This window comes from Scomber scombrus, chromosome 17 (assembly GCF_963691925.1).
Source record: "Scomber scombrus chromosome 17, fScoSco1.1, whole genome shotgun sequence".
Lineage (NCBI taxonomy): Eukaryota > Metazoa > Chordata > Actinopteri > Scombriformes > Scombridae > Scomber > Scomber scombrus.
Genome location: NC_084986.1, coordinates 20,334,362 through 20,360,808, shown reverse-complemented (window position 1 = coordinate 20,360,808; position 26,447 = coordinate 20,334,362). Strand labels below are relative to the sequence as shown.

The window sequence follows — 26,447 nt, the reverse complement described above, 5'->3', positions numbered from 1 at the left end:
GCAAAATACAGCGAAATGCATTTTTATCAACTGGTATTACTATCAATGACTAACCTGGCTAGAAATGGTTTTCTGACTTCTAAACTGGACTTGTGTGTGATGTCATTCTCAGCTCTGACTTCCAATTTCAAAGAAGAATGGAACGCAGTATTAATTATACCTCACCATACCAGCAAGTGATCATTCTCCAAGCTCAAGTTGATAAAGTCTTATTTAAGGAGAGCAGCATGAGACAGGAAAGACTCAGCTGGACTGGTATATACTCTCAATAGAGAACAGCAGGACTTGGACTTGAGCAGTGTTATTAATGACTTGCTGAGTGCAAGGCCTGATCTTCTAATGGCTGAGTATAGGTTTCTCTTTGTGATGGATTTGAATCAGAGATTTTAAATCTACAGCAATGTCATTGTTATGTGTAAGCCACATTTGTGTTGATGTTTTAGTGTAGGCTGACTAAAGCTATTTTGGATGTTGGATAGTTGGAGAAATCAGGCTGTGGTGGTTTGAGTGCGGGGCAGGCTTTCAGATTAGCGTTGATAAATTTGATGCTTTGGCTGCCGTCCGTACAGCTGACCACGGGAGGGTTTGGAGGATGAGCCACTCCATGGTGACATAGCAATTGTCTGGAGTGTTTGCGTGTATCTGTGTGTGTGTGTTTGCGCATGTGCCTGCATTTGTGTTTGGGGTGAAAACGTTTTTAAAAGTTTTTAAAGTTTATTGTGAATATTCTTGTTTCCCGCAGCCAGAAACTACGAAAAGGAGATTGTTCACACCTTTTATGTGGAAGAGGTAGCACTAACAGAGACCCAACACACTCAGATGATACACAACTGTTCCCTGCTTGTACATTTCCATCCACGCCACATATTTTTAGCTCAGCTGTGTACCAAATCAAAACATCTATTTTGTCTTTTTGGCAGGCCTGTCATGATGTTATCTAGCCCCGCTTTGACATGTATGGCTGTCACCACTGCTGTCTGAAGGGGAACGTGAGCAAATTATTTGTTTTTCATTCTAGGAGGTATAAAAAACTGCTGCTGCTAACATTAGCAAGTTAGCAGTATAATGCACAAGCACTCTGGGAGCTTATTGTATGTACAGAGAATGAGGAGCAAACGTGTAAAATGCACTGAATGAAACTTTCTGGTGATGCATTTTGTGGTTTGAAACAATGGTTATAAAGGTCATCCTTCAACTAGAGTGCCCAGTAATCTAAATCACTTTTGATAGGGGGGTTCTTAGCAAAAAATGAAAAGGTTTAGTTATGTTCACAGTCCACCAACCATCCACAAGGTCTCCTATAAATCAAAACCAAGTAGCTCCTGGCTGTACATCTTGGTGACACTGCAGATCCAGCTGTTTCTCTGGTTTCTGGCTTTGAGGAAATATAACTTTTGTCCTGCAGAGTATGTTATGTCGGCTCTTTCATTAACATGAATACAAATTGTCACATGATAGGACATAGCCTCCTAACATGAAATCTCATCTCCCTTTGTATCTCTGTGTGTGTTTGTGTCCGTTTCTTTTTGTGTCTTGTTTGCACAGGAACTGAGTTGATTCTTTTTTTTCTCTTTTCTTTTCTTTTCTTTTCTTTTCTTTTCTTTTCTTTTCTTTTCTTTTCTTTTCTTTTCTTTTCTTTTCTATATGCTTTATTAGCAAGGGTTCCTTTGGGGGTCGGGTGGTTGAATACTTAAGGGGGCTTAACAGGGGCGCTGGACTGTGTGAGGAATTATAAATATTTTAGGGGGCCCAGCATTTCTAGTGGCGCTACTGCTTTATTAGCGGGAATGTATTTAAATATTACATTTTGTGGTTTTACAGCTTCAAACACAATATGTGAAGATTTACTTCCATTGTTGTAAGTTGTTGTAACTAAAATTATGTTTTTGATTTACTTTTTACAGTTTGTCAGACAAATGAGGTCATTTGAAGTTAGTCTCTGGTACTATGAAATAAGTTTTTGTCAATACGTCTGGCATTTTATTGACTCAGTGAATGATCAATAATTTAAAAAATAGCATAAGCTGCAATATTAACCCAGTGAAAATGATTGCTAGAGGCAATATGACCTAAAAAAACTCCACATATTTTATCATGGAATAATCAATAGTATATGATGGAAAAACAGCACAAATGTCACTGATTTAGTTTTGTGTGCGATTGTTTCTTCATAAACAGGTTGGAGGTTTCTGGCACAACTTCACTTACTTCCAAGGTGCATGGAGAAGAAAAAATGGTCTGAAGAAAGCAACACTTCATTAGTAGGCCAAAACATTTCGGCTTGTGGCCTTCATCAGGGTCAATGATTGTTTCTTTACCAAAACATAAAAAAGATTAAAATGAGTCACAGCCTCTCTCCACCCTTTCACTTTCTCACTTCTTGTCTGTTCCATTCAAATAAATGAAAAATAGGATCACCTATATTACATAATGATGAATATATTTTACACTGTTATGAGTGTGTGTGTTTGTGGAAGTATTCTTACCAAAGAGAAACATATCAGATAATGAATGCACCTTTTTCTGCTCATATTCCCTCATTCAGCTCTCCTCTCAGATTTAAATTTGACTTCACTGGCATGATCATAATTAAGTTCATCATTGCAAATCAAGTTGCTCTGTATATATACAAAAGTATTGTTCATAATAAGAGGAAGTTAATGTAAGGGGGAAATGAATGGTTTGCACATATACACACTATATGTTGTGTGTACACTATATAACAGTGTCTAAAACATACTACTACTCTTTAAAAGTGCATTACTGTACTATACAAAAAGAAAAAACAATTGTTGCAATCAAAATATTACTAAAAAAGTATGTACAGTGCTGGAAGAAGAACTCAGATACTTTAGTTAAGTAAAGGTTGTAATCTCACCGTGTAAAAATAATGCAAGTAAAGTCTTTCATTTATTTGAGAAATTAAAATTTGGTTTTAGGAAAAAAAACAGCACTGAAACGGCCCTCCTTAAAATCTTAAATGACTTATAGCTGTCAGCTGATGCTGTTCATAAGCCCATTCTTGTTCTCCTGGATTTCAGTGCTGCATTCAACCCTATCAACCATGATATCCTCTTGGATTGTCTGGTAACCTGGGTGGTTATCAGTGACACTGGTCTAAAATGATTTACTTCGTACATAAAACACAGGCCTTTTTGTGTGGGTGTTGCTGATGCCAGGTCAGTTGCGACAAGGGTTCACTGTGGGATTCCACAAGGATCGATTCTGGGTCCAATCCTCTTTTCCATTTACATGCTCCCTCTAAGCCACCTTATACACAGACACAATATCAGTTTTCAGTTTTACATGGACGACAGTCAGATTTATCTTAGCTGTGATCCTACTAACAACTATCAGAACACTGCCAACCTGCCTCGAGGACATCCATAAGTGGATGTCACAAAACTTCCTGAAGTTAAATGCTGACAAGACCAAGATACTGATTCAGACTTCCCAAATCTCAAATAGTCTTGGTTGTGTGTCTCACTCGACAACTCTGCATTGCGCAAATCTTGGTATCATTTTAGATCAAAACTTAAGCTTATATAAATAATCTCAGAAACTGTCATCTCAGAAACATCTCAGAAACATCTTAAAAATGAAAGCATTACTGTTATTCATTCCTCCAACTTGTCTGCTGCCGGGACTTTTGATGCAAGTTAGGAAGTATGATCAAATTACACTGTTGCTGGCTTCCTTAGACTGGCTACATGTTGCTTTTAGAATTGAATTTAAGATTTATTGATTACTTATAAAGGCCTGAGAGGCCTTGCCCCAAGTTACCTATCTGATCATTTAGTGTCCTATGTCCCTTCTTGTTCCCTGAGATCCTCGGAGGCGTCGTTCCTCACTGTTCCAAGGTTCAGACTGATTCACAAAGGTGAGAGAGCCTTTGTGGTCAGGGCCCCTGGTCTTTGGAATGCCCTGCCTGAGGAGATTAGGGTTGCAAGCTCTGTCGCAGCTTTAAAATCACTTTTACAATCACTTTTTTTTTAAAAGAAGCTTTTTTGTGCTTTTATTCCCTGCCATGTTTTTGTTACTCCAATTGTGCTTTTATTATGAGTTTTAGTTTTAATAGTTTTGTATTTTGCTTTATTCTCATTATGTTTTAAATGTGTTTCTGCTTTATTGTAAAGCAATTTGTACCTGTGTTTTGAAAGGTGCTGTATAAATAAGGTTTATTATTATTATTATTGTTAATAAACTTTATTTATTAAAGGGGGTCAAGTAAAACACTAGTAGCTTACCTTAAATCTGTACGTTATACAGCCCTTCAATGACTGCACAGTATATGATATATGAGATATATAACATTTGAACAATTTAATGTAGATAGTGGTGAGAATTATAGAAGCAAATAATTGAATTAAAATTAAAAGAGGGAGGACATTTTGAAGATGGTTAGCAGAATATAAAACATAATTTTCCCCCTCAAATTTAAATGTAGGCTACTTACCTGTCACAGGTTAAGTGACGATGGTGATTACAGTAGGCCTAATGAAGGAAGGAATTCAATCTTTAAAAATATCTAATATATAATGTCTAACAATCCAATTTTTCTCCTAATTTGTGCTTTTGTCTCTTTTTTTAATGAACAAAGGGATAAACAATAGCATCACATACAAACCAGATTTAAATAACATGAAGAACGTAAAATTAAAATATTTAAATTATTAATTATATTAATTTAAATATTTACATACAATTCAAAAACAGAAGTACACATGTACACAAATATAAGCAGGTTTCAGAGAAAACAGTTCCATAATGTATAAATAGCGTTTTACTTTGTTGTCGTTTAATGAACTGATTGTTTTTTTTGTCGTTTCAATCAACTGTGACGTCACACACTCTCTCCCTCTCTCCCTCTCTCTCTCTCTCTCTCTCTCTCTCTCTCTCTCTCTCTCTCTCTCTCTCTAGCACTCACCCTCGCACGCGCGCTCGCTCCCTCACTCCGCGTGAAACAAAGTGTAGGGTCCGCGAGAGCCCGTAGGAAGCGAAAAGAGAGAAACCGGAGAAAAGAGAGAATGGGGCGGTTGACTCCGCGACAACAGGAGGAATAATAACCCATTAAACACAGAAAAAAAGAAGACTGAAGACGGAGAAACTTGCAGGGAACAAACTTTCCGGAGGGGAAAACAGTTACAGACTTCGCAAACGGCCACGGTTTAAAACATGGATACACTTTTCTCCTTTTCCCCGGGACTCCTGTTTCTCCTCTCCACACTTTTATCAACCGTCTCCGGTCAGATACCGACAGGTAAGGACAAACACAGCAAAAACACAGTTTTGTGTGTTTTTTTGTCTAAAGAGAGGAAAGTTTAGACTATATTTCGCCTTTCCTCCATCTCTTTACGGCTTTATATTCCTGACAGGTGTGTTTGAGGTGTAGCAGAAAAGTTAGTCTCCGTGTTGAAAATCGTCTGCGGGCTGCTTTTAAATGTCATGGGATGCGGGACGTACTGGTTTATAGGACAAAGAAGACGTATTTTCACTATTTTAACTGTTGAAATGTGTGAAAATGTTTCTGTCGTTTCGTGCGAGGCGCATGAAAGCCCGTACGTGAGATAGTCGGTGCTTGTTTGAATTCAGCCTGTTTGCCAAGTAGTTTGCGCTTACTTAGCTACACAAATGACTAACACTGACCTCAATGCCTCAATGTCTGCGAGGTGAACTCTGCTGTAAAGGTTGAAAACTAATTTGAAATATTTCTGCTTGTGCTCACATCGCTATCACAGCACTCCGGACGGGGGATATCCTTAATAAATCTAGTAAAGAGGGTGTCTTTTTAATAAAACACAGGCTACATTTACTGACAGTGATGATAAAGCGGGATAAGATGTGTAAAATGTGCAGCTTTTATATGGGGGTACCAGTTAATAGCATGCGTTTCAAGTAGCATAGAGTATAGACCTTGAATAGAGAGATAGGGGAGCCGATGAGCCGTGCAGCCTCGCAAACGCGTAAAATGGAGAAAAAGTTAGTCAACCTCTAATCACTGTACTATCTGTGTAATAGGCTATCACAAGGATTTCTCATATCTTTATTTATGACTGATCTTTTACTTCATGGCATTTCCATCCTGTGGCTATCTTACAGTGATCTGTGGTATTCAACAATGACTTTACTCTGACTCGCATTGCACTTAAATGCATGTAGGACTATTTGTAATTTCTATGCCATCATCTTCTATAGCATGTGGTGTGTTTTAAGTCTTTCCTGGAGGACTGTAGCGCTTTTTGTCTGTCGGGGAATAGAAAAATAGTCGGTTTGGTTCGCAAGCGCTTTGCAAATCAAATGACCCTCTCCGACTCCCAACTTTATTCGCGCTGCATGCAATAAAACCTAATGGTTAGGAATATAGTCTGTTTGCTGATCGCCTATTTTATGAAGGAAATTATGTTCTTGCACCCGTATGATTTGATTTACGGAGAAAAAAACATGCATTAACACGAGACAGCGGACTCAATTCCATCTCATGACTAACTCGCGTCTGTGAATATTTATGATGTCAGATGTGATTTAATTGACTGTTTGTAAGGTGGAGATTGTGCAAAGTTAAATAGTCACAGTTAAGCTGCATGCAAGCGTGTGCTGTGTTTAATATATTTTTTGCATTAAACTCTTCTCCTAATTTTGCACTCAGTTTGTAAGTAACCCACATCGTAAAAATGCGTCTGCACCTCTCTTTAGTGTGTGTGTGTGTGCAGGAACACGTATACGCTCTCCGAGAAGGAAAAAGGCTGTGATAGTGCTGTTTGATACTCTTTAGATGCGATGCTTCTGCAAAAGTCTCGTAAATGAACTGGTAGTATTAAGTTAAGCTACAGCTGTGGTGGTGCTGGTGGTGAAGGTCCGATCGTACGCGGAGGAAAAATCAACTGTTTTGTTTTCTGCAGCTCTCTCCGTCTCCGCGCAATCCCCCCCCCCCCCCCCCCCCCCCCCCAAAAAAAAAAAAAAAAGAAACCTACCTGTGTCTCCTTGACTGCGTGGCTGCTTTGCGTTTCCGCATTCAGCAGTTGTTCTGCAAAGAACCCAACGATAGAGAGAGAGAGAGGGGTAGAGAGTTGTCAGAAAGTTGACCTCCAGAATTACAATAAAGCTGCAATAAAGGACAAAACCAAGCTCAATTTAAGTGCTGGAAATAACCAGAAATACTTTTTTTTTTTTTTTAAAGTCGTCCTCTGCTCAGGCTTGTTAATGATTTGCATAGAAATTAGACATTAATTACCATTTCATCTGAGCTTTATTGCCCCCCACCTCCTCCCTCCTCCTCCTCTTCATACCCCATCCCTGTACCCCATCCCTACCCCCTCTTTCTCTTCCCCTCCCTTGTGGCCATTTGGTCCACAGGGTAACAAATGTGTGGAATTTCTTTGAGGCTTCTTTGGGAATTTGAGTGCAGTTAATTTGCAAGTAAATACTAGTGACTAGATGCTGCTTTACATACAGCGGGGGGTGGTCTATCGTTAGTGTGGAAAAGTGGGTTAAAAAGAGAGAACTTGAAGTGAGTTGTGACGCTGAATAAACAGACATTGCCTCATATATGAAAATACAAAAACAAAGATGCATGGTTGTTTAATTGCAATGAATGGGTCCAATTGTTTACTGTCAAATACCTCCACATGACTGCAATGCTCTCATTATTATGCACTGTGAATCCTAATTGTCATTTTTGACACAACAGATCCTTGCGTTTGGATCAAAAAGAGGCCACGCTGGTCTTTCCTGACCTCCACAGTCATTTTTAATCCCTGACAGCACTCAGAATATTAAATCATTTCTGTGAAATGTGTAACCGATGAGGCTGATAGGGTTAACTGGCAGATCGTTAATACAAACAATGTGAACTGTCACTGAGAATAAGTGGCGAGTGCTGGATTAGATGCCAATAGTGAAGGAAATCATAGAGAATCACAAGGGAGATGTGTGTGGTGGTGGTGCTGCATCATTACTCGTTGCACTCTAAAATCACAGACAAGGACGAGAAACGTCAGGATTTAAAACAGTCTGTCATGTATTACCAAAGTCACTTTGAGTTTGTGTTAGCCAGATTTAGACAATAGACATTCTAATTTCCCTTTTTATCTTCCACTTTCCCATTTAGAAAGTCAAATAGAAATGATGGCATTTATATAAATGTGTCTGACTCTTGTCTGTGCTTATCATGCTGCTTTGCTGCAGTTTTGTTGTGGCTTATCACTTACACATTCAGTGTATTAAATGTGAATCATTGTGCGTGTGTCTTACCGCCTTTATGAAGTCAGTAACTGAGTTTATGTTAATTTGACAACTTTCTAAATCTGTCTCTTCTCTGATCGAGTTGTGACACAGATTCCAGGCGTCTTTAATCTTAATGAAGTGAAATAATTGTTTTCCATTACTGTCTCCAGACGAATTAGAAGGCTGCCGCTGCTACTGAGCATCACATCTGAGCTGGTTTAATTATAATTGTAAATTATTTATGTAATTTGAACATTAGAACCAAGTTGGTTTAATTATAATTACTTTTCAGCTCCATTTGGAAGATGAAATAAAAATGTGTATTTTCTCAGCGAAAGGCGAGAGAAAGAGAGTGATTTTCAGAAAGAGGAGAGTAGGGGGGGGAAAAAACAAGAAATGCAACCATTGGTTTTTGGCCGTGGGCATCTCCTCCACTCAAGAGACTGTGAAAACGGCAGGAGGGAGTGTGTGTGTGTGTGTGTGTGTGTGGAGCAAATGTGTACGTCAACTCATGTGTGTTGCTGTCACTTAAAGAGAGAGAGGGAGGCTGATGCTTTTAAGCCCTCTGGAGTACAGTGGTACAAAGACAAGCATGTTTGCTTCTCATTTAGATTCATGTGAAAATGCCTTTTCATTCTACTCATGCCATGTAAAATGGCATCAAATCAAAGGCTGTTTTATTTATTTTACTTGTTAAAAAGTACGGCTTCAGTCCGCTACCATGCCGATCCTGCTTAATGTCTGCTCCTAAAATCAAACACCACTTTGCTCACAGCCAATCTGCTTCTACGGATTTCAATTTAGTGATAAATTAAAAAAAACTCTCTTTGAAAACACTGGCTCATTTCTTCAGTCATTTGGGGATGAAGTCTGCAGGCACACAAGTGTGTGTGTAAAATGTAATTAATCTGTTCAGAGAATTCATTAGCTAATCCCTCATTAGACTGCACGCATGTGTGTGTGAATGAATTTGAGGATTTGTGTTGGAAAATGGGCTGGCATCACGTAATGACAGTGTAACCTTCCAGTCTCTTGTTGTCATAAAGTGAGTTTGAGGGTGGAGGTGAACATGTGGCCCTTCCAGATGTTGATATGTTTACATTTAAAAAGTTAGACATTTCTATTTTAAAAATACAAAATCAGAGCACCTTTGTCAACTTGTCCCCCCACTAACTCTGATACACCATGGCCAATCTTTGTTGCTTTGCCCCCCCAAGATGGCATAGAGCTGCAATTAACACTTTCATCATTATTTTCTGTATTAACTGATTAAACATTAAATCTATCAAATGCTAGAAAATGCCAAAAATGTTCATCACAACTTCCCATAGCTTGAGGTCTTTGTTTTGGCATGCCAGTAATCCAAAAAAAAACAAGGTGTTGATATAAAATGAAGAAAAACAGCAAATTATCACATGGAAGAAGCTGTAACCACAGAATGTAGATTAACAGATGATTCATTGCAGCTCTAATTATTGATAATTAATTTATCTCTTCTCATCAACCTTTCCCTGAGGTGTTTTTATCAGCCTCTGTGACATTTTATACATGTTCACTTTTTATTCTTTACTTTTTGGGCTTTCTGGTGTAGTTGAGTGATGAAACGGTGGCTGGCAGCATGACACGAATGCATCGTCTATACTGTAGTAGAAACAGCAGCAGGCACCACAACGTCAAGGTGCTTTTAATGAGCCTTCATCGGATCTTCATGTTTCCCGAAATCCCGACTTTTCCAACTTTTTTCCAAATTACCGACCCTTTTCACTCAGCTTTTTTATGATCAAATTGAAAATGTGCACAAAAACAGGCGGATGGAAATGTACCTAACATTATTAAGTAAGCAGCCTGTAGGAACGGGTAGATGATGGGCACGAATCATCAATCAGCGAGCAGGAAGTCAACCAAGAACGTGTTCAAGTCTCAATGGAAATGAAGAGAGGCAATACATCCAAAACAAATCCACAATCCAGGAAATATCACATCCCTGATGAATGATGGTATTAGTCCAGTATCATCAATCTCTGCTCTGCCCTGTTTGGCTCCGGTCACAGCTGTCGGTACAAGGGGTCCTTGAAACACACTGCTGCCCCACATACACACTTACACACACACACACACACACACACACACACACTCTCTTACACACATGACTGGCTAATGACAGATTAAGTAATCAACACTCTGAGCTGATTAATTACATTACAGAGCACACACACACACACACACACACACACACACACACACACACACACACCATCGTTCCCTCACGCTTACACAGACACAGACACACACACACACACACACACACACACACACACACACACACACACACACACACACTTGTTCCCTCACGCTCACACAGACACACATGTGTGTAGCCTCAATACCAGTTGTGTAGTTTAGTGTGTGTGGTGATGAGTTAAGATAAGATAAGATATTCCTTTATTAGTCCCACAATAATAATAATAATAATAATAATAATGATAATAATATAACAGCAATGTAGACATAGGAGATTGAGAGAAGGGACAGCAGGTGAAGACAGTCTTGGTAAAATGATTATTTTTAGGGGTAACCTCAGGGTTAGCTGAGGGCAGAGGGGAAAGGTTGAGGTCGGACATGTGTTGGTTAAAGGAACCTGTGCGAGTCATCAGATCAACACTACTAAAGAGATTTGCTTGCAAGTCCACTAAATGTGAGGTTGCATGTTTTCTATGGGTGCAACGATTAGTGGATCAATAAGAAAATGATCAAATTCAGAGTTTCTGTCGTCAGTTGCGTCACCTGGCTGCTCACTTAGTTTTTATCACCACAGCAGTTCTCAGCCTCATGTTAGCTTCCATAAAATGATCACATTGACTTCCACACGGTGAGATGTACTCATTTTTAAATTTGGGGGGGAAAAAGAGGGAAGTGGTATCAAATTTAAACCCAGTATCAGTATCTCATGTGTATATGTGACTGTCTGTGCATGCAATCCAATCTAATTCTTTCTTATTATTCTCTGTTGCTTTCACTGGACCCAGCTCACATGGGGCGCGCTGAGAAGGGTGAGTTCCGACTAGCTACATGTGTTACCCTGGTTGTTCCTGTCATCGTCATTAGCTCACAGTCCTCACCTTAACTTTTGGATTCTTTAGCTGTGTGTGGGCGTTGTGTTTTTATCGACGTAGTTTTTTGTTTTGTCATCCCGTCTCTCTGCCGCCGTGTTTACTAACCATCCCATTTTGACTTCATGCTCATTTAATAGTGTAGTGTCTTACACCGTGTACAGTATGTAGTGATGTTTGGATGTTTTCACAGTGTGAAAATGTTACCCATGAACTGTTTGATTCGATTTGAGGTTGTTTGAATGCTTTGCAGAACTTTCAGGTCATTTCACAGCTATTTCACTCCCTGGAAGTAATCTCTATGGTTACAAACTTAATAGAATTAGGGCTGAACGATTCTGGAAATATATCTAATTTGACTGATATTACAAGTGCGATATGATTTGCAATATTAGAGGGAATGATCGTTTTTGCATCATTATTCTCGTTTTCATTAAAAAAAATGTGTTAAAATGATTATGGTGTGATTTTCTTCAATCTGTAGACTGGCCAGGACACTTCTGTATCACAACAGTATTTAATTCAACAAATAAAATGCATTGTTCAGCCCTAAATTGAAGTGATGAAATATTAGGAGCTCTCTCGTACTGGTGTACTGTTGTCTGTATTTGTGACTCTGCCAACCAGGCTGCTGGTTAATCTGTTTGCCATTTGTCTGTGTGTCTTCCTTCTAGTCTGTGTCTGTCTCTGTCTGTATGTAGTTAAACAGCTGTTGGGAGGTTTGAAGTTACCAGGTGCTGTTTGTTTAGTTGAGCTTTATTAAAGGAGTTCTGAGTTACTTTGTTCTCCTCGCAATCTTTCCTCTCCTCTCCTCTTCTCTTCTCTTCTCTTCTCTTCTCTTCTCTTCTCTTCTCTTCTTCTTCTTTCTTCTTCTTCTTCTTCTTCTTCTTCTTCTTCTTCTTCTTCTTCTTCTTCTTCTTCTTCTTCTTCTTCTTCTTCTTCTTCTTCTTCTTCTTCTTCTTCTTCTTCTTCTTCTTCTTCTTCTTCTTCTTCTTCTTCTTCTTCTTCTTCTTCTTCTCCATAACTATCCACTTTAGCAACCACACACATCCTCCCACTTGGTCTCACACATATCCTCCATCTTTTTCTCCTTTTCTGTTTTTTTCCCTCGTTCACACACAAACACTCCCAGCGGTCGCTTGTTAATGAGGACCTTGTTTTTTCATTGTGAAAGTGACAGGTTAGTAAAATCTGGCACAGACGCTTCACACAGCACAGACAGACAGAGAGACCGCTGTGTAACTGCGGTTTGGTATCCCACAAGGCTTTGCTGTGACAGCGCCAAAAATCAAAGCAAATATGATGTTTGTATTTTTATTAAGAAAAATCAAAGAAAATTAAAAAAAACCTCAGTTCGTTTTTTGCAAGGTCACAGTCCCGTCAATGCTTAAAAACTGAAAGAAGATGCTCAGATTGTTTTTTTTACATTTTTATTGTGTGTGTGTTTGTGTGTGTGAGTCAAACACAGGATTGTGCAGTGCTATGCACCAAAACAAAAATGATTTAATACAAAAATAATAGAGACCTAATGAAAGCCCGGCAGGGCAGAAATACTGTCAGTTCTTATTAAGCAGGACAGGTTCTTGAAACTGGTTTTGGCAGGTTCTACATCTGATCTCACTGTTCCCAGTAGATTTCATTCAACTCAGTCTCCAGTGTGTGTGTAACTACTTCCAGTACTCTGTGAATCATAGTTTGTAGATAAGATAAGGATTCATAAAGGTGTACAGTAGCATTTCAAAGCAAATGTCAAGTGTGTTTCACTGTAATTTGAAGGGTAGTGTGTTGATTGGCTGTGGTATGCTACATATTTCCATATATCTCTTAACAGAGGCTTTATTTCCCTGATGTTACAATAGGTTGATCACAAATATCTGCAGAGCTGATCCTCCCAGGTGTCAGCCTTGGGGCTGAAACCACAAATCTTAAGTTTTTCCTCTTGTCACAGTAACCAAACCCTGGCTCTGGCACTGTCTTTCATGTTTGGCAAATGTTTGATGATGGCGGGGTCAAGCTAAACCACCGAGGACAAAAATACACGGTGGTTGGGGAATTCTGGTTGCTCAGTTGGCTAAAGTGTAACCAACTGTACTGGCTGCAAATCTGCTGTGGGATTTGTGCCACATTATCACTCTTGTTCTTTTCTCAACCTCAAAATATTCTTGAAAAATAGCGTTTCAATGGGAATATCATCCAAAGTGTGATGCTTTACAAGCATGTGCCTTTTTTTGTGGCCTGTGTAGGGTTATTTCTGCCACCTTCAAAACTGCTGGAGAGATCATTTAGATTAAAACATCATAAAAAGTTATTCTTTATATTTTGCTTTACTTAAGGCAGTGGTTTTATGTTAAGGATGAGCGATATGGCAAAAACATGGTTTAAAAAAACGGTTTTAAAGCCCTTTTTCAAGTTAGTGAACAGTAATCAAAATTCAAAAAACTTAATAGTCTATGACAGGATGTTAGAAATTTGTCTTAGGTTAGGGGCTCACAAACAACATAAAATACCCATGAAACACAAATAGTTCCATAAATAAATAAGAGCAGGTGTGCACGGCTGCATTAAAAAGTAGCGACAGTCTATTTGGCCTTTTTTAAAATGGATATTGCAGCATGAAAGCAAACTAATATCACAGCTGAAAAGCAAACAGTCAATGTTGTGTAGAAGCATTTGGGTGTCATTTCAGGCAATTAGCAGGTTGGGCTTCTGATGTGAACCAGGCAGCTAGTTTGCTCTGGTGTGAGCTTGTTTTTTACCCCAAAAACCTTGTCACTGGAAGTCATTTTCTCCAGCAGATTGGAGATGTGGTACGAGGCGCTTGCCATGTTGGCGCTGTTAGCCGTTAGCCTTTTGCTAGTATCCTGCTATAATGCACATTCTAACAATCTCTGTGTAAAAGCAGATTGTGGAGACATTTTTAATTGTTCACATCTACTGCCGTCATATCGCACACCCCTCTCTCCTTGTGTGTATGTTGAGTAAATGTGACAACCAAGATGTGTGTGCGTGGAAGTGTGCGTGTCCATGTGTGTGAATGTGGGATCAAGGCCTCTTTGTGTTAGCCTTCAGTTGGACTGGGCTTATAAACACAGCCAAAGGGCTTGTGTGTGTGTGTGTGTGTGTGTGTGTGTGTGTGTGTGTGTGTGTGTGTGTGTGTGTGTGTGTGTGTGTGTGTGTGTGTGTGTGTGTGTGTGTGTAGCTATAGGCAGTGGCTGAAGTGCTTTCCATTAGTCCAGTTAAGAAGACATCTGTCATGAGGCTACAACATACACTCACACACAAACACACAAAAGTAGCCATAAGCAATCTATGTGCAGTATACCACATTAAGTCTCATTCCTGATCTCTGTGTGTAGTCTTATGATGAAATCCCAGCGGACATTCAGCTCCAGTCACTTTCAGGCATATTGCTGCTATATGTTCTCTATATCTCAGATAAAAAAGGACATGATTTCTACTGTCCTTACATGCCTTTCAATAACTCCTCTCCTCGCCTCTTTAAGCTGATTTGAGTTGAAGAGTAGTAGAAAGCTTTTGAGATCTATAAACCTCTATACATGTGTGTGTGTGTATGTCTGAATCAGGGGCTTACAGACAGATGACCAGTCCATTAAGATTATCATCTCCATCCCCCGACTATGTATCTTCACATCACCACGATGCAGCTTCTCTTTCTGTCTCTGTGAGCAGAGATTTAAAATCTTCTAGCAGATATTCCTGAGCTATCTTTTCCTCTAAATGATGTTACATCATTTTTTCCCTCCTTTATCGGTTTGCCTGCCATCTTAATCTGTCGTTTGGTCCGTCCCTCTGCCTTCCTGCCAGCCTGTCTACAGATGACTAGGTGACTGCAGACACATGGTCAGCCCTGACAGCGATCATGTGCACGTATATGCACCTACAGTCAATCATAGTGAGAGACAGGCTGTGTGTGGGAGTTAGGAGACAGACATTTAAATGTTGGAACATCCATCTGTCTGTCAGTCCGCGTGTCTGCCTCAGCCTTGATTCCTGAAACACACTCTTGGATGAAGTCATAGTAAATAGTAAAAGTAAGTCCTGCATGTAACAAATTAAAACATATGCATACTAAATATAAGAGGGCTACAGCTTTGTTGACTTAGTTTTACTAGTATTAGCAATATCACCCTGGAATACACTGATCATTGTATTTTCATTAAAAACACAGAGAAATTGTACTGATTATGTACTAATAATTGCAACAAATGTATAATGGAATATTGTTAGAATTACATCAATTTTTTGACTTTTTTTAAGGGCACCAATTTATTTTTCAGTAAGCCCTCTAAAAGTTGAACATGATTACCTTTAAAACCCCTAAACAGACCACATTCCAAAAGCTCACTAATATCCTGGAAGAAAGCCAACAACAACTACAAGAGATAACTCAAAATGTGCTCTATCAAACAGTTGAAAGGACTTTTAAAGGGTTAAAAATAGGTCACTTAAACACAGTGTATTACTGGCTTGCATCAAAACTGAAGCACACAGCTCCACCAACACTTTAGACTGCCTGCAGATCCCTAAACTAGTACCTCCAAGCAGTCAGATTTATTTCCACGCATTCATAAAACTAAACAATAGTTTCTCCACAGTTACCATAGATTAAAGTCAGGACACCTACTGAGGCCTTATTTCACCCTGAGGCATGTCTGTTTTTAAGTGAGCAGCACTTGAATGCTCGTGGGAAAGCCCGGCCATGATTTCCACTGCCCCGATTAGAGAACTGCAGAGTTGTTTGAACGGTGCTCACAGTGTGTCCTTTCCACTGGAAATGATAAGAAAGAGAAGGCAGCGCAGTGAAATTCCCAACGGACGCACGCACTGCAGAGCAACATGTGAACGTTACCAAGAAAAAACACCAAAATAGGACATGAGAGGTTAACATTGGGGAAGTAGCCTTGAGATTCCTAACATGAAGGTATTTCATTTTTTTTGTAACAACATACATTCACACTCACACTCACACACACACACATACACACACACACACACATACACACACACAGAGCAACACTCACTCCTCTGTGATGTTGATACTATGTAGACTCCACCGTGTCTGGTGGAGTCGAGCGAAATCAGTCAGTTTAGTCAAACAAGTCTCTCCTCTCCTGCTCACCTCTCCTCTAAACATATCCATGTACGACTCACTCCTCCCTCCTCCTAACGGTTACTTTACCTCACTCCCCTCTTCTTCTCCTCATCCCCCCTTTTTCCTTGGAATTTATGGCTCACTAATCTAAACAAAGCAACACAACGTTTATCAACTCCCTCTCACCACCACCACCATTCTCATGTTCTCTCTCTCCTTCTCTCCCCCCTTGTCCTCTTTCTCCCCCACCTCCAATGCCCCTTCTTATCCCCCCCTGGCTCACCCCCCTCTTCCCCATTTCTCCCATTTATGTGTTTCCCCTTCTAAAGACCCACAAGAGCAAGGGTGGGATTTCATGTTCCCAAATCTAGACTGAATGGTGTTGTGTTACAGGGATAAAGCATGTGGATTCTATTTAAGGTGGAAATAGCAATTGTTAAGGGAATTACACTCAGGAGCAACTTTTGGAATAATAAAAAAATGCAGAAACAGTGGGCTGTTTTTTAAAAATAAGATGAAAACAACCCAGTTTGTCTAGAAAACGTTGTTACTTGTTGGCCGGAGCAGTAGACAGCATTCATTGAATCACCAACATTACAAATCTTTTCCTCAACTAAATTTACTCATATCATACTTTTCAATAAATAGATACAACAAGATTTGACACTCCACCAGAAGTTTAACCAACCAATCAGCCATCAGTTCAGCATCGTTAACTCATCATTCTGTAATTAAACAAGAAAATCAGATTGGAGACAATCTGAGAAAGGAAATTAGAGTTGCAGAGAAGAGTTGATGAATTGATTAGACAATTGACAAACTATTTCGATAATTGATTAATAGTTTAATTCATTTTTAAAGTAAGATTGCCAACCCATTTCCTGCTTGTCATATGTGTTATATGACCGTAAATTCAATTTTCTTGAATTTTGGGCCATTGGTCAAACACAACAGGCCATTTGTGGACTTCTTTCACTGTTTACTGATGTTTTATAGTCTAAATAATTAATAGATTCATTGAGAAAATGTCAGCCAAATCTAGTTAATGTCTCTTCAAAGCTGCTAAATGAAATGGTGTATCTGTCTGTTTAATCTGATAGCTCAAAAAATTGAAAAACAAATTCTTCTCTCCAGTGTCATGCTGGCACACAACACTCTCACCCCTTCATCTCTGCCTCACCCCCTCCTCTCTCGCGTCAAGGTCTCTCTCTCTCTCCTGACTCTTTCTTGCTATCTCTCACCCTCTTTCTGGAATGCTTTTGTTAGTGTTTTCTCTCTGCTGTGTTTTCAGTTTAGCCAGATTTACTGGGACTCACACACACATGCACACACCCCCCCCACCACCACCAAATACAAGTCTTTGTAGAAGAGACTGTCTCATTTTATTAAGTGGCTAGGTTAACTGTCACTATGTCTATAGTGGGCCAAAAGTAAATAACGTGTCCGTGTGTATCCTCTGCGTGTGTTTGTTTGTGTGTGTGTGTGTGTGTGTGTGTGTGTGTATGTATGAGCAAAGGGAGCTGTCTTGTTGGAGTAACGGTTAGCAGATACAGAGCTACCTCCCCATGACATAAACTGTCTCTTACACTCAACCTCACCAACATACACACACACACACACACACACACACACACACACACACGCATACAATACTACCTTAACTAACAGCGTCGCTCTGTCTTATAGTGTTAGTCCCTCTCTACAAAGTGAGCTATATGAAGTTGAGTACACGTTTGAAACAGAACTACTGCAGTCTGCGTGTGAATGTCTGTTTAGTAATATGAACAGGCTGTTAAACTCTAATAATAATGTGTGGAATATTTCCCTGCTGCCAACATAACAGAGATATTTGCTCAGTTTCTTGTTATAATGACTAACTTTTCTTATAGTTATTACTAGATAGTACATTATTAGTTTAATAAGAAGTAATAGCTTTTTGAAATCCCTCTCCAGTGTCTATTTGTTGTAGAAATGCTGACACAGACACAGTTTGATACTTAATATACCTTTAATGTTAAAAAGCCAACTTTCTATCACCTCCAGCTACATCTCTAGTCTCATTCACTCTCATTCACTTTAGTATAATTAAAGCTCATAATAGAGATCGACATTGATCAGATTTATACATATTAGCATCATTGGCCAATAGAAACAGTGACGCATTGTGTTTGACAGTGTGCCATCACCCTGTTTAAGTTCAATATACCAGACTACTAACTGCAGCATCAATCTCTTTCAAGACTTAGTGATCGTCTGCTCAGTATTTATGTTTTTTTTTCTTTCATATCATAACCATGACATATCATACCTTTTCTGGTGTGAGTGCCGAGAGATTTCATTGGATAGAAGGCTAATGGGTCTGTATCTTAAAAACAGTGATCTCTGACGGTCTCAATGCAGCAGCAGAGTTTGTAATTAGCTGTGATTTATACGTAGCATTTGTGACCCTTACCCTCAAATTACTGGTGCCGTTGTCTGCCAGCAGTCTGATTTCAGTGAAAAGCCTTTTATGGTTTGATCAGCTGCACTGAAACTAAGATGAAGTACAAAAACTGAAGATTTAGGTATTTTTTTAATGTCTTTAAATGTCTTTTCTGTGTGGATGTAAACTTTTAGATCTCAAAACACCCATCGTGGGCATTTAACTAATAGACAGCATTTTCTGGCTTCCAAGGGCTAGTAACTACCACTTCATGGTTGTAGCAGCTTTGCTCTTGAACAACTAATGTAACCTCTGTCTAAACTAGTTGCTCTGCTGCAGGAGGACCAGTAGAAGTCTGCATGGTAAGAGTGTGTCAGCTCCCAGGTGTGTAACCATGTAAATGTATAGCAGCATGTCTATTCCCTGGACAAATAAAGGTTAAAGTCAAAGCATGAGCTCGCTCTGCCTCTTTTGTCTGCCGTTTGCTCTCTATCACACCTCCCCCTCCACACACGAACACACACCCACACAAACACACACACACACACACACACACACACACTCACACACACGCTCCAGAGGCTTACATACCTCTGGACAGAGCGAGAGTGAGAGTCAGCCACATGTGGTTTTGGTTAGCCACACTTTCCCCTTCGCACTGGCCCCAAACTAACCACTTCTACTTTACCATGGTCAAGTACATGTGTATGTCTCCCATTCAGCATATGCCACTGTGTGTTTGCTTGTAAATCTTCCCATACGTGTGTGTGTGTGTGTGTCCCAGCCCGAGGCAGATTTGAGTAGAACAGTGAATCAAGGTTAGTGGTCCAACGAGAGCAGGAAGAGATTGAAAGAGGGAGTGAGAGAGACTTTAATCGAGGCAGCAGAAGTGTGAGAGGGAGTGAAAGAGGCGAAGGAGAGCCACTGCAGGTTTTTTTTTTAGTGAAGTCCCTTCCAGCTGCGTGTTTGAACTAAACATAATTATTTCATCAGCGCCGGTTATGATGTGGAGCTGGTGATGTTAAAGCTTATCAATGTGGATATAATAAAAAAAAGGTCATGTCAGGGGTTTTATTTAATGTAGGCTCGTAGCAAAATAATCTGATCTGCGTTGTGTTGCTAATAATAGGCTGTAGTCCATTCTGCACTGTTTGTCTTGTTACCCCTTTGTTCTCTATGGATGCAAGTGGGTCCCGCTGTGCTGTTGCAGTGCAGCTTGTATAGGGGTGATGGGAAAGATAGATGCACATTTAACTTCCAAAAGTTGTTATCATTACACACTTTCACTCTTAAAATCCTCACATGATCAAAGTTTGCATCCCATCAGCCAAGTTAGCAACACTTAACAACTATTAGCGGTGTTTGCCACTGATGAAAAGCAGCACCTTCCACACAGCATACCTAGTATTTCACCAGTTTAATGTCCCTAACATTGCTTTAAAGTTATAGATTAGTTAACTTGAACTTTTTTAGTAAAAGTGGAGAAGTTGTTTTTGTTTCATCAACACGTCTCTTTGCTCTTCAATGTATTCTTTCATTTAGAAGGTGCCAGATTTGATCTAATTTAAACGCAGCAGTTTTTGATGTTCAAACAGACCAAGCTTAATGATGTTTATTTGAAATATAAAGTTGTGTCTGTTATGCAAGTCACTGAAGAGTTTTTCACATTTTGAAAGCCTTTTAGAACTTTTAGTAAATGTTGTCTTAAATGAAGGAAAAGAAACGCATCCATATATTATCATGATTATGATCATTAAGGTATCATGTTGTGCAGTTAAACATTGTTGAAACCTACACTTTACTTTCACTTCTAATGAAAACCCCACAGTTTTCAAATACATCAAATATGTCAGGCTAAATTTTGAGAAAAATAGTATTAAATTAGACCTCCAAGCTACTTATGTGGAAAAAGGGAAAACTGTAAATAAAGGGGTTAACTAAATTCTTAGCTTAGTCAATGCAAAATAAATACTTCTATATTTAATATGTATTGGATCATTTAGCACCAGAGGGAACTACTCAACATGCAGAGTGTACCACACAATACTCAAGCTCTTCTGGGATTCCTGCGAACATGAGTCACGTTAATCATATCGCCTGTTTCTTCTGTCTTAGCATCAGAGAAAGATCAACACCCCTAACGTTGCAGCCAACACATCGCAGAACAGTGCAGAACCTCCACCTACTTGCGAGAGGAGATTAACAAATTACAGAGTCAAACGGAGCCTCGCAACAAAGCGAAGAGTGGGCTCGACAGCACACAGCTTTTATCTTTATTCACTTTGTGGCTGTTATGACAAGCCTACTGTCCCGACTTTTTAAGTGAATTGTGAATCTTTTTTAATGTATCATGGGAGTAAGATGTCTGTTTTTTTTTTATTGCTGGCTCATTTGATAAGCTTTCCTTATTTTTACAAAGATGGTTCTCTTTCATAATATTTCGTTCGATGTCTCACTATGGGATGCACGCCTCGCTGCAGCCCTCAGAAGCATTTATCTCATTACGCCAATCCTGATTGGCTGGTGAACGTGTCCGTCCGCCACAGGTAGTCCCACCTACCTTAAATAGCTCATGCGGACGGCACCACCCTCATTCAAACACCTCTTCTCACTCGGAGCATATCTCGCGTCCAGAGCTAGCTAGCTTAACTGTCCATAGACGGATCTTATTTAGCTTCTGTCGCTGGGCGCTACTAGCTTAGGACATTTTTTCTGCTTCGTCGGTCACACCAGATCGAACTCAGTGCTTTCCTGCCCTCCACGGCTTGGTCAGCACTGCTCTCGACGCCCCACCACGGCTACTCGAGCACCGGGCATTAGCACACCAGCTAATTCTCGGCTTCTTCACGGTTAGCACACCAGCTAACTGCCTCGGCTCCCTGCCTGCACACCAGCTCGCACGGAATGGAGGCTAAAACCCCTCACACCAGAGGGCACGGAGACTCCGGAGCCAGACTCTGTCGCTGCGGGAATAAGATATCGAGCATGGATCCACACCAGGTCTGCTCGTGCTGTCTTGGGCTGGAACACGCCCGGGCGGCTATCGAGGTCCCCGGCTCGTGTCAACACTGTGCGGTGTTCACCATCAAGAGTCTCCGCAGACGACTAGCCCGCCAGGCTAGCCTGTCTGGACATGACCCCTATCTCTCTTCCGACGGCGCCGCCGTCGAGGGCGGAGAGGAGGTGGGGGTCGCTGCGGTGGCGACACCGGAGGCTAGCGCCAGCTGGGGCTCCCAGCTCGAGCTAGCCGCGGTTCCCCGCTGGAGGAAGACGTCCTGGATTTGGACTATGGGGAAGATGATGATGGCGCCTTGGATCTCCTCATATCAGAGGATGAAGAAGAGGATGACATCTTCATCACACCGGCTCGGGCTGCAAAGCCCGCGGCTTCCGTCGACCCTCGGGATGGAGACGAGAGTAGCACACCAGCTTCTCCCTCCCCCAGCTCGGACATGCTCGACGTGTGCAAACGCGCAGCTGCCCGGCTGGGCATCCCCTGGCCCGCTGTCGTAGCTGAGATCACCAGATCACGCTACGAGGGGAAGAAATTGCCCTTGGCCAAGAGCGCGACGAAGCAACTTCTCCCCGTCTTCCCGGAGCTGCTGGAGGAGGTGGCGCGCTCATGGAGAAACCGCCCCTACAGCAGCCGGAGCCCGGTTCCCGGGGCCTCGTCCCTCGACTGTGAGGCGATGGAGAGCCTGGGTCTGCTCCGCATGCCTCCGATGGAGCCACTTGTTGCAGCTCACCTTCACCCCCAGCTGTCAGCGGTGTCCTCCCGGAGCCCCAGCCTGCCGTCCAAGTCCGACCGTTTTCAGTCAGCCCTGACTGAGAAAGCGTACAAGGCGGTGGCGCTCTCGGCCAGAGCGCTCAATGTCCTCTCGCTGCTCACGGCTTACCAGGCTGAGTTGTGCGAGGATGTTGTGCAAACTCAGGACTCAGCTGCGTGGGAGGAGATACCGGTCATCACCGACCTGTGTCTCCGTGTCCAACGCTGCGCGGTCCAGGCCACGGGTAGAGCGATGGGGACCATGGTTCTGCAGGAGCGAGCGCGGTGGCTCAACCTCGCCAGCCTGTCAGACAGAGAGAAGGACGACGTCCTGGACATGCCCATTGTCCCGGAGGGGATTTTTGGTTCCGCCCTAGCATCGATGCAACAACGGTGTGAAGCCAAAAAGAAGGAAGACGAAGCTCTCAAGCTCTGCCTCCCTCGCAAGCCCCCAGCTCCCTCTCCACCTGCGCAGCGTAAATCATTCGCGCAGGCTGCTTCCCGGGTTTCGCAGTTCAAAATACCGAAACATCCGAAGCCTCAGCCCGCCCCGCCGCCCGTGCCCGGTCGGCCCGGCTGGTTCAAGAAGCCCTCGGCCCCAGCTACAGCTCCGCCGGCACAGCCCGCGCAAGCTACCAGCCACCAGGCCAGGAAGAAAAAGAGAGCGGCCTGACCGCCCCTCTCGTCACCGGTGATGCAGCTGGAAGTTCCCTGTTCTCCAGCTCCACCTGTTTGGCTTCCGAGCGTGCACTCCGGGGCCCCCCACGCCCCCATCTCCCAGCTGCCACGGACCGTGCCAGAGCAGACCGGGAGAGACGGACATCTGACGGCAGAGGGTTCAGCGGTTGCCCCTCTCCCATGTCCACAAGCACGCACACACACACAAGTTTTCATAAAGAAAATAAAATGTGTCCCGCTGTCGCATCCGGGCCGAGTGCCGAGGGCGCAGCTAATAAAAGCCAAAACTATAAAAATAAACAGCGCGGTGGCGGCACCTGCTGTCCCACCCCCGGGGAAAGCTGCGGCTTTTCCCGGGGTGAGGGCAGTGAGGTCCCCGTCACTGCGTTGTCCTCCCGGGCCAAAGTGCACAGCACCGCCCAGAGGCCATGTCAGTTTTCCACCACGAGAGGGCGCCACCGCACCGCGGTTGGGACCTCTCATGGTGGAAGAGCTGCAGCGCGTCTCACCTCTCTGCCGCAGGTGGCAGAGGTGGGCTGCGCTCGCAGCTTCGCCCTGGGTGTTGAAGACGATTTTGAGGGGTTACAGGCTGCAGTTTGCCGCTGTTCCCCCTCGATTCGCCGGCATAATACACTCCCAGGCTCAGGGAGAGTCAGCTCGTGTTTTGCAAGAGGAAATCCTCTCACTTTTAAACAAAGGAGCAATCTGTGTCGTTCCTCCCGCACAGTGTCAGAGCGGTTTTTACTCCAGGTACTTTCTGGTCCCAAAACGGGGGGGGAGTGGTATTCGCCCTATCCTGGATCTACGTGCTCTGAACAAATTTCTCAGGAAATACAAGTTCAGGATGCTCACACACGCATCCCTGCTGCGCCTGGTGCGACAGAACGATTGGTTCACTTCTGTCGATCTGAAAGACGCGTATTTCCACATTCCAATATATCCTCCCCACAGAAAGTATCTGAGGTTCGCTTTCCAGGGGACGTGCTACGAGTACCGCGTGCTCCCATTCGGTCTGTCTTTAAGCCCGAGGGTGTTCGTCCGGTGCACGGAAGCGGCGATAGCCCCACTGAGACAGCAGGGCATTCGCTTGGCCACATATCTGGACGATTGGCTACTTTTGGCACAATCGAGGCAGGAGGCCATGGCGCATACGCGTATTCTCACACGGCACCTATTAGACCTGGGTTTTGTGATAAACGCGGAAAAGAGCATGCTGTGCCCGACACAGGACATAATCTTTCTGGGATTATCCCTGGACTCGGTGATTTTCACGGCGCGCCTCTCGGCGGAGCGAGTGAGAGCTTTCAGAGCATGTCTCGCGCTTTTCCATCCAGGCAAATCTGTTCAATTCAGATTGTGTCTTCGATTACTCGGACTGATGGCGTCAGCCATTCTCGTGGTTCGTCTCGGTCGCCTCCACATGCGGGAATTCCAGCTCTGGGTGGCCTCATGCGGGCTGGATCCCGTGCGTCATGGCGCACGGAGAGTGTTGGTTACGCCGGGGTGCGTCAGGGCACTGCGCCACTGGCGAGCCCCGTCGTTTCTGACCCGCGGGGTGCCCATGGGCTCTGTCCTGTCCAGGAAGGTGGTCACTACGGACGCCAGCCTGACAGGGTGGGGCGGAATTCACGAGGGCCGGTCAGTGAGGGGCCGCTGGAGTGTGGACCTCCAGCGGTCTCACATAAATTTTCTGGAACTTTCAGCGGTGTTCCTCTCCCTGAAACACTTCCTTCCGTCTCTCATGGGCCATCATGTCCTGGTGAGGACGGACAATACGACGACGGTAGCGTACATCAACCGCCAAGGGGGGTTGCGCTCTCGTCAGTTGCACATGCTGGCACGCAGACTGATCCTGTGGAGCTGCGGTCGTCTCCTCTCCCTGAGGGCGACGCACGTCCCGGGGGCTCTGAACACGGGCGCGGACCTGTTGTCCAGGGGCGCGCCGGTATACGGGGAGTGGACTCTGCACCCAGAGATTGTGGAACAGATATGGGCCCGTTATGGTCGGGCCGCGGTGGATCTGTTCGCGTCAAGAGGAAACGCGCAGTGCGCGCTGTTTTACTCTCTGCGCAACCTGGATGCTCCCCTCGGCATAGACGCACTAGCGCACGTCTGGCCGCACGAGCTGCTTTACGCGTTCCCTCCCCTGGCCCTGATACCCCCCACTCTGTCCAGAGTGAGGGACCACGGCCACGCGCTGATTCTGATAGCTCCGCATTGGCCTGCAATGCATTGGCTGGCGGAGATATATCGGTTGCTGTGCGCGCAACCTTGGCAGCTCCCGCTGCGCAGGGACCTGTTATCACAGGGGGGGGGGACGGTTTTCCACCCGCACCCAGAACGCCTGGCGCTGTGGGTTTGGCCCCTGAGTGGTTCAATTTGTCAGCTGTGGGACTCCCACAGCGTGTGATTTCCACTATACAAAGTGCTCGAGCCTCTTCCACTAGGTCTCTGTATGACTGTAAGTGGAGAGTGTTTGAGGACTGGTGTCACAGAAATGGCCACGTTCCTTTTCAGTGTCCAGTAGGTGTGATATTGTCATTCTTACAGGACCTGATTGACAAACGAAAAGCCTTCTCCACAGTTAAAGTGTACTTGGCAGCTATAGCCGCCTGTCACGTGGGGTTTGGGAAACAAACAGCGAGCCAGCACCCGCTGGTTTGCCGTTTTATGAAGGGAGCGCGCAGGCTTCTCCCCGTGTCCAGACCGCTGGTGCCACCATGGGATCTGGCTGTGGTTCTGGAGGGGCTCAAGGGTCCTCCTTTTGAGCCGCTGGGGGGAGCAGGCTTGAAACACCTGTCTCTCAAGACAGTGTTGTTACTGGCTCTGGCTTCGGCTAAACGGGTTAGTGACATCCATGCGCTTTCGGTGCATCCATCATGCACTCAGCTTTACCCGGGGGATGTGAGGATGATTTTGAAGCCCAACCCGGCCTTTGTGCCTAAGGTAGTGGGCTCATGTTCTCCTATTGACCTTGTGGCCTTTGCTGCCTCGCCTGGAGAGCAGCGGTCACATGCGTTATGTCCAGTCCGTGCGGTGCGCACTTACATGGACAGGACTAAGGGTTTCAGGAGGAGCGATCAGCTGTTTGTCTCCTGGGCTAATCCTCATAAGGGGAAACCTGTCACAAAGCAG

The 26,447-nt window shown here is 43.2% G+C and overlaps 1 protein-coding gene across 1 annotated transcript in view; it reads left to right on the top strand.

Moving 5' to 3' along the window:
- Positions 1-4,976: 4,976 nt before the first annotated feature.
- Positions 4,977-26,447, top strand: part of ptprk (protein tyrosine phosphatase receptor type K) — a 112,105-nt gene continuing 90,634 nt past the window's right edge. The window contains exon 1 of the mRNA XM_062436674.1: positions 4,977-5,260. Coding sequence (XP_062292658.1) covers positions 5,176-5,260 — 85 coding nt within the window. The 5' untranslated portion in view covers positions 4,977-5,175. The remainder of the gene's footprint in view (positions 5,261-26,447) is intronic.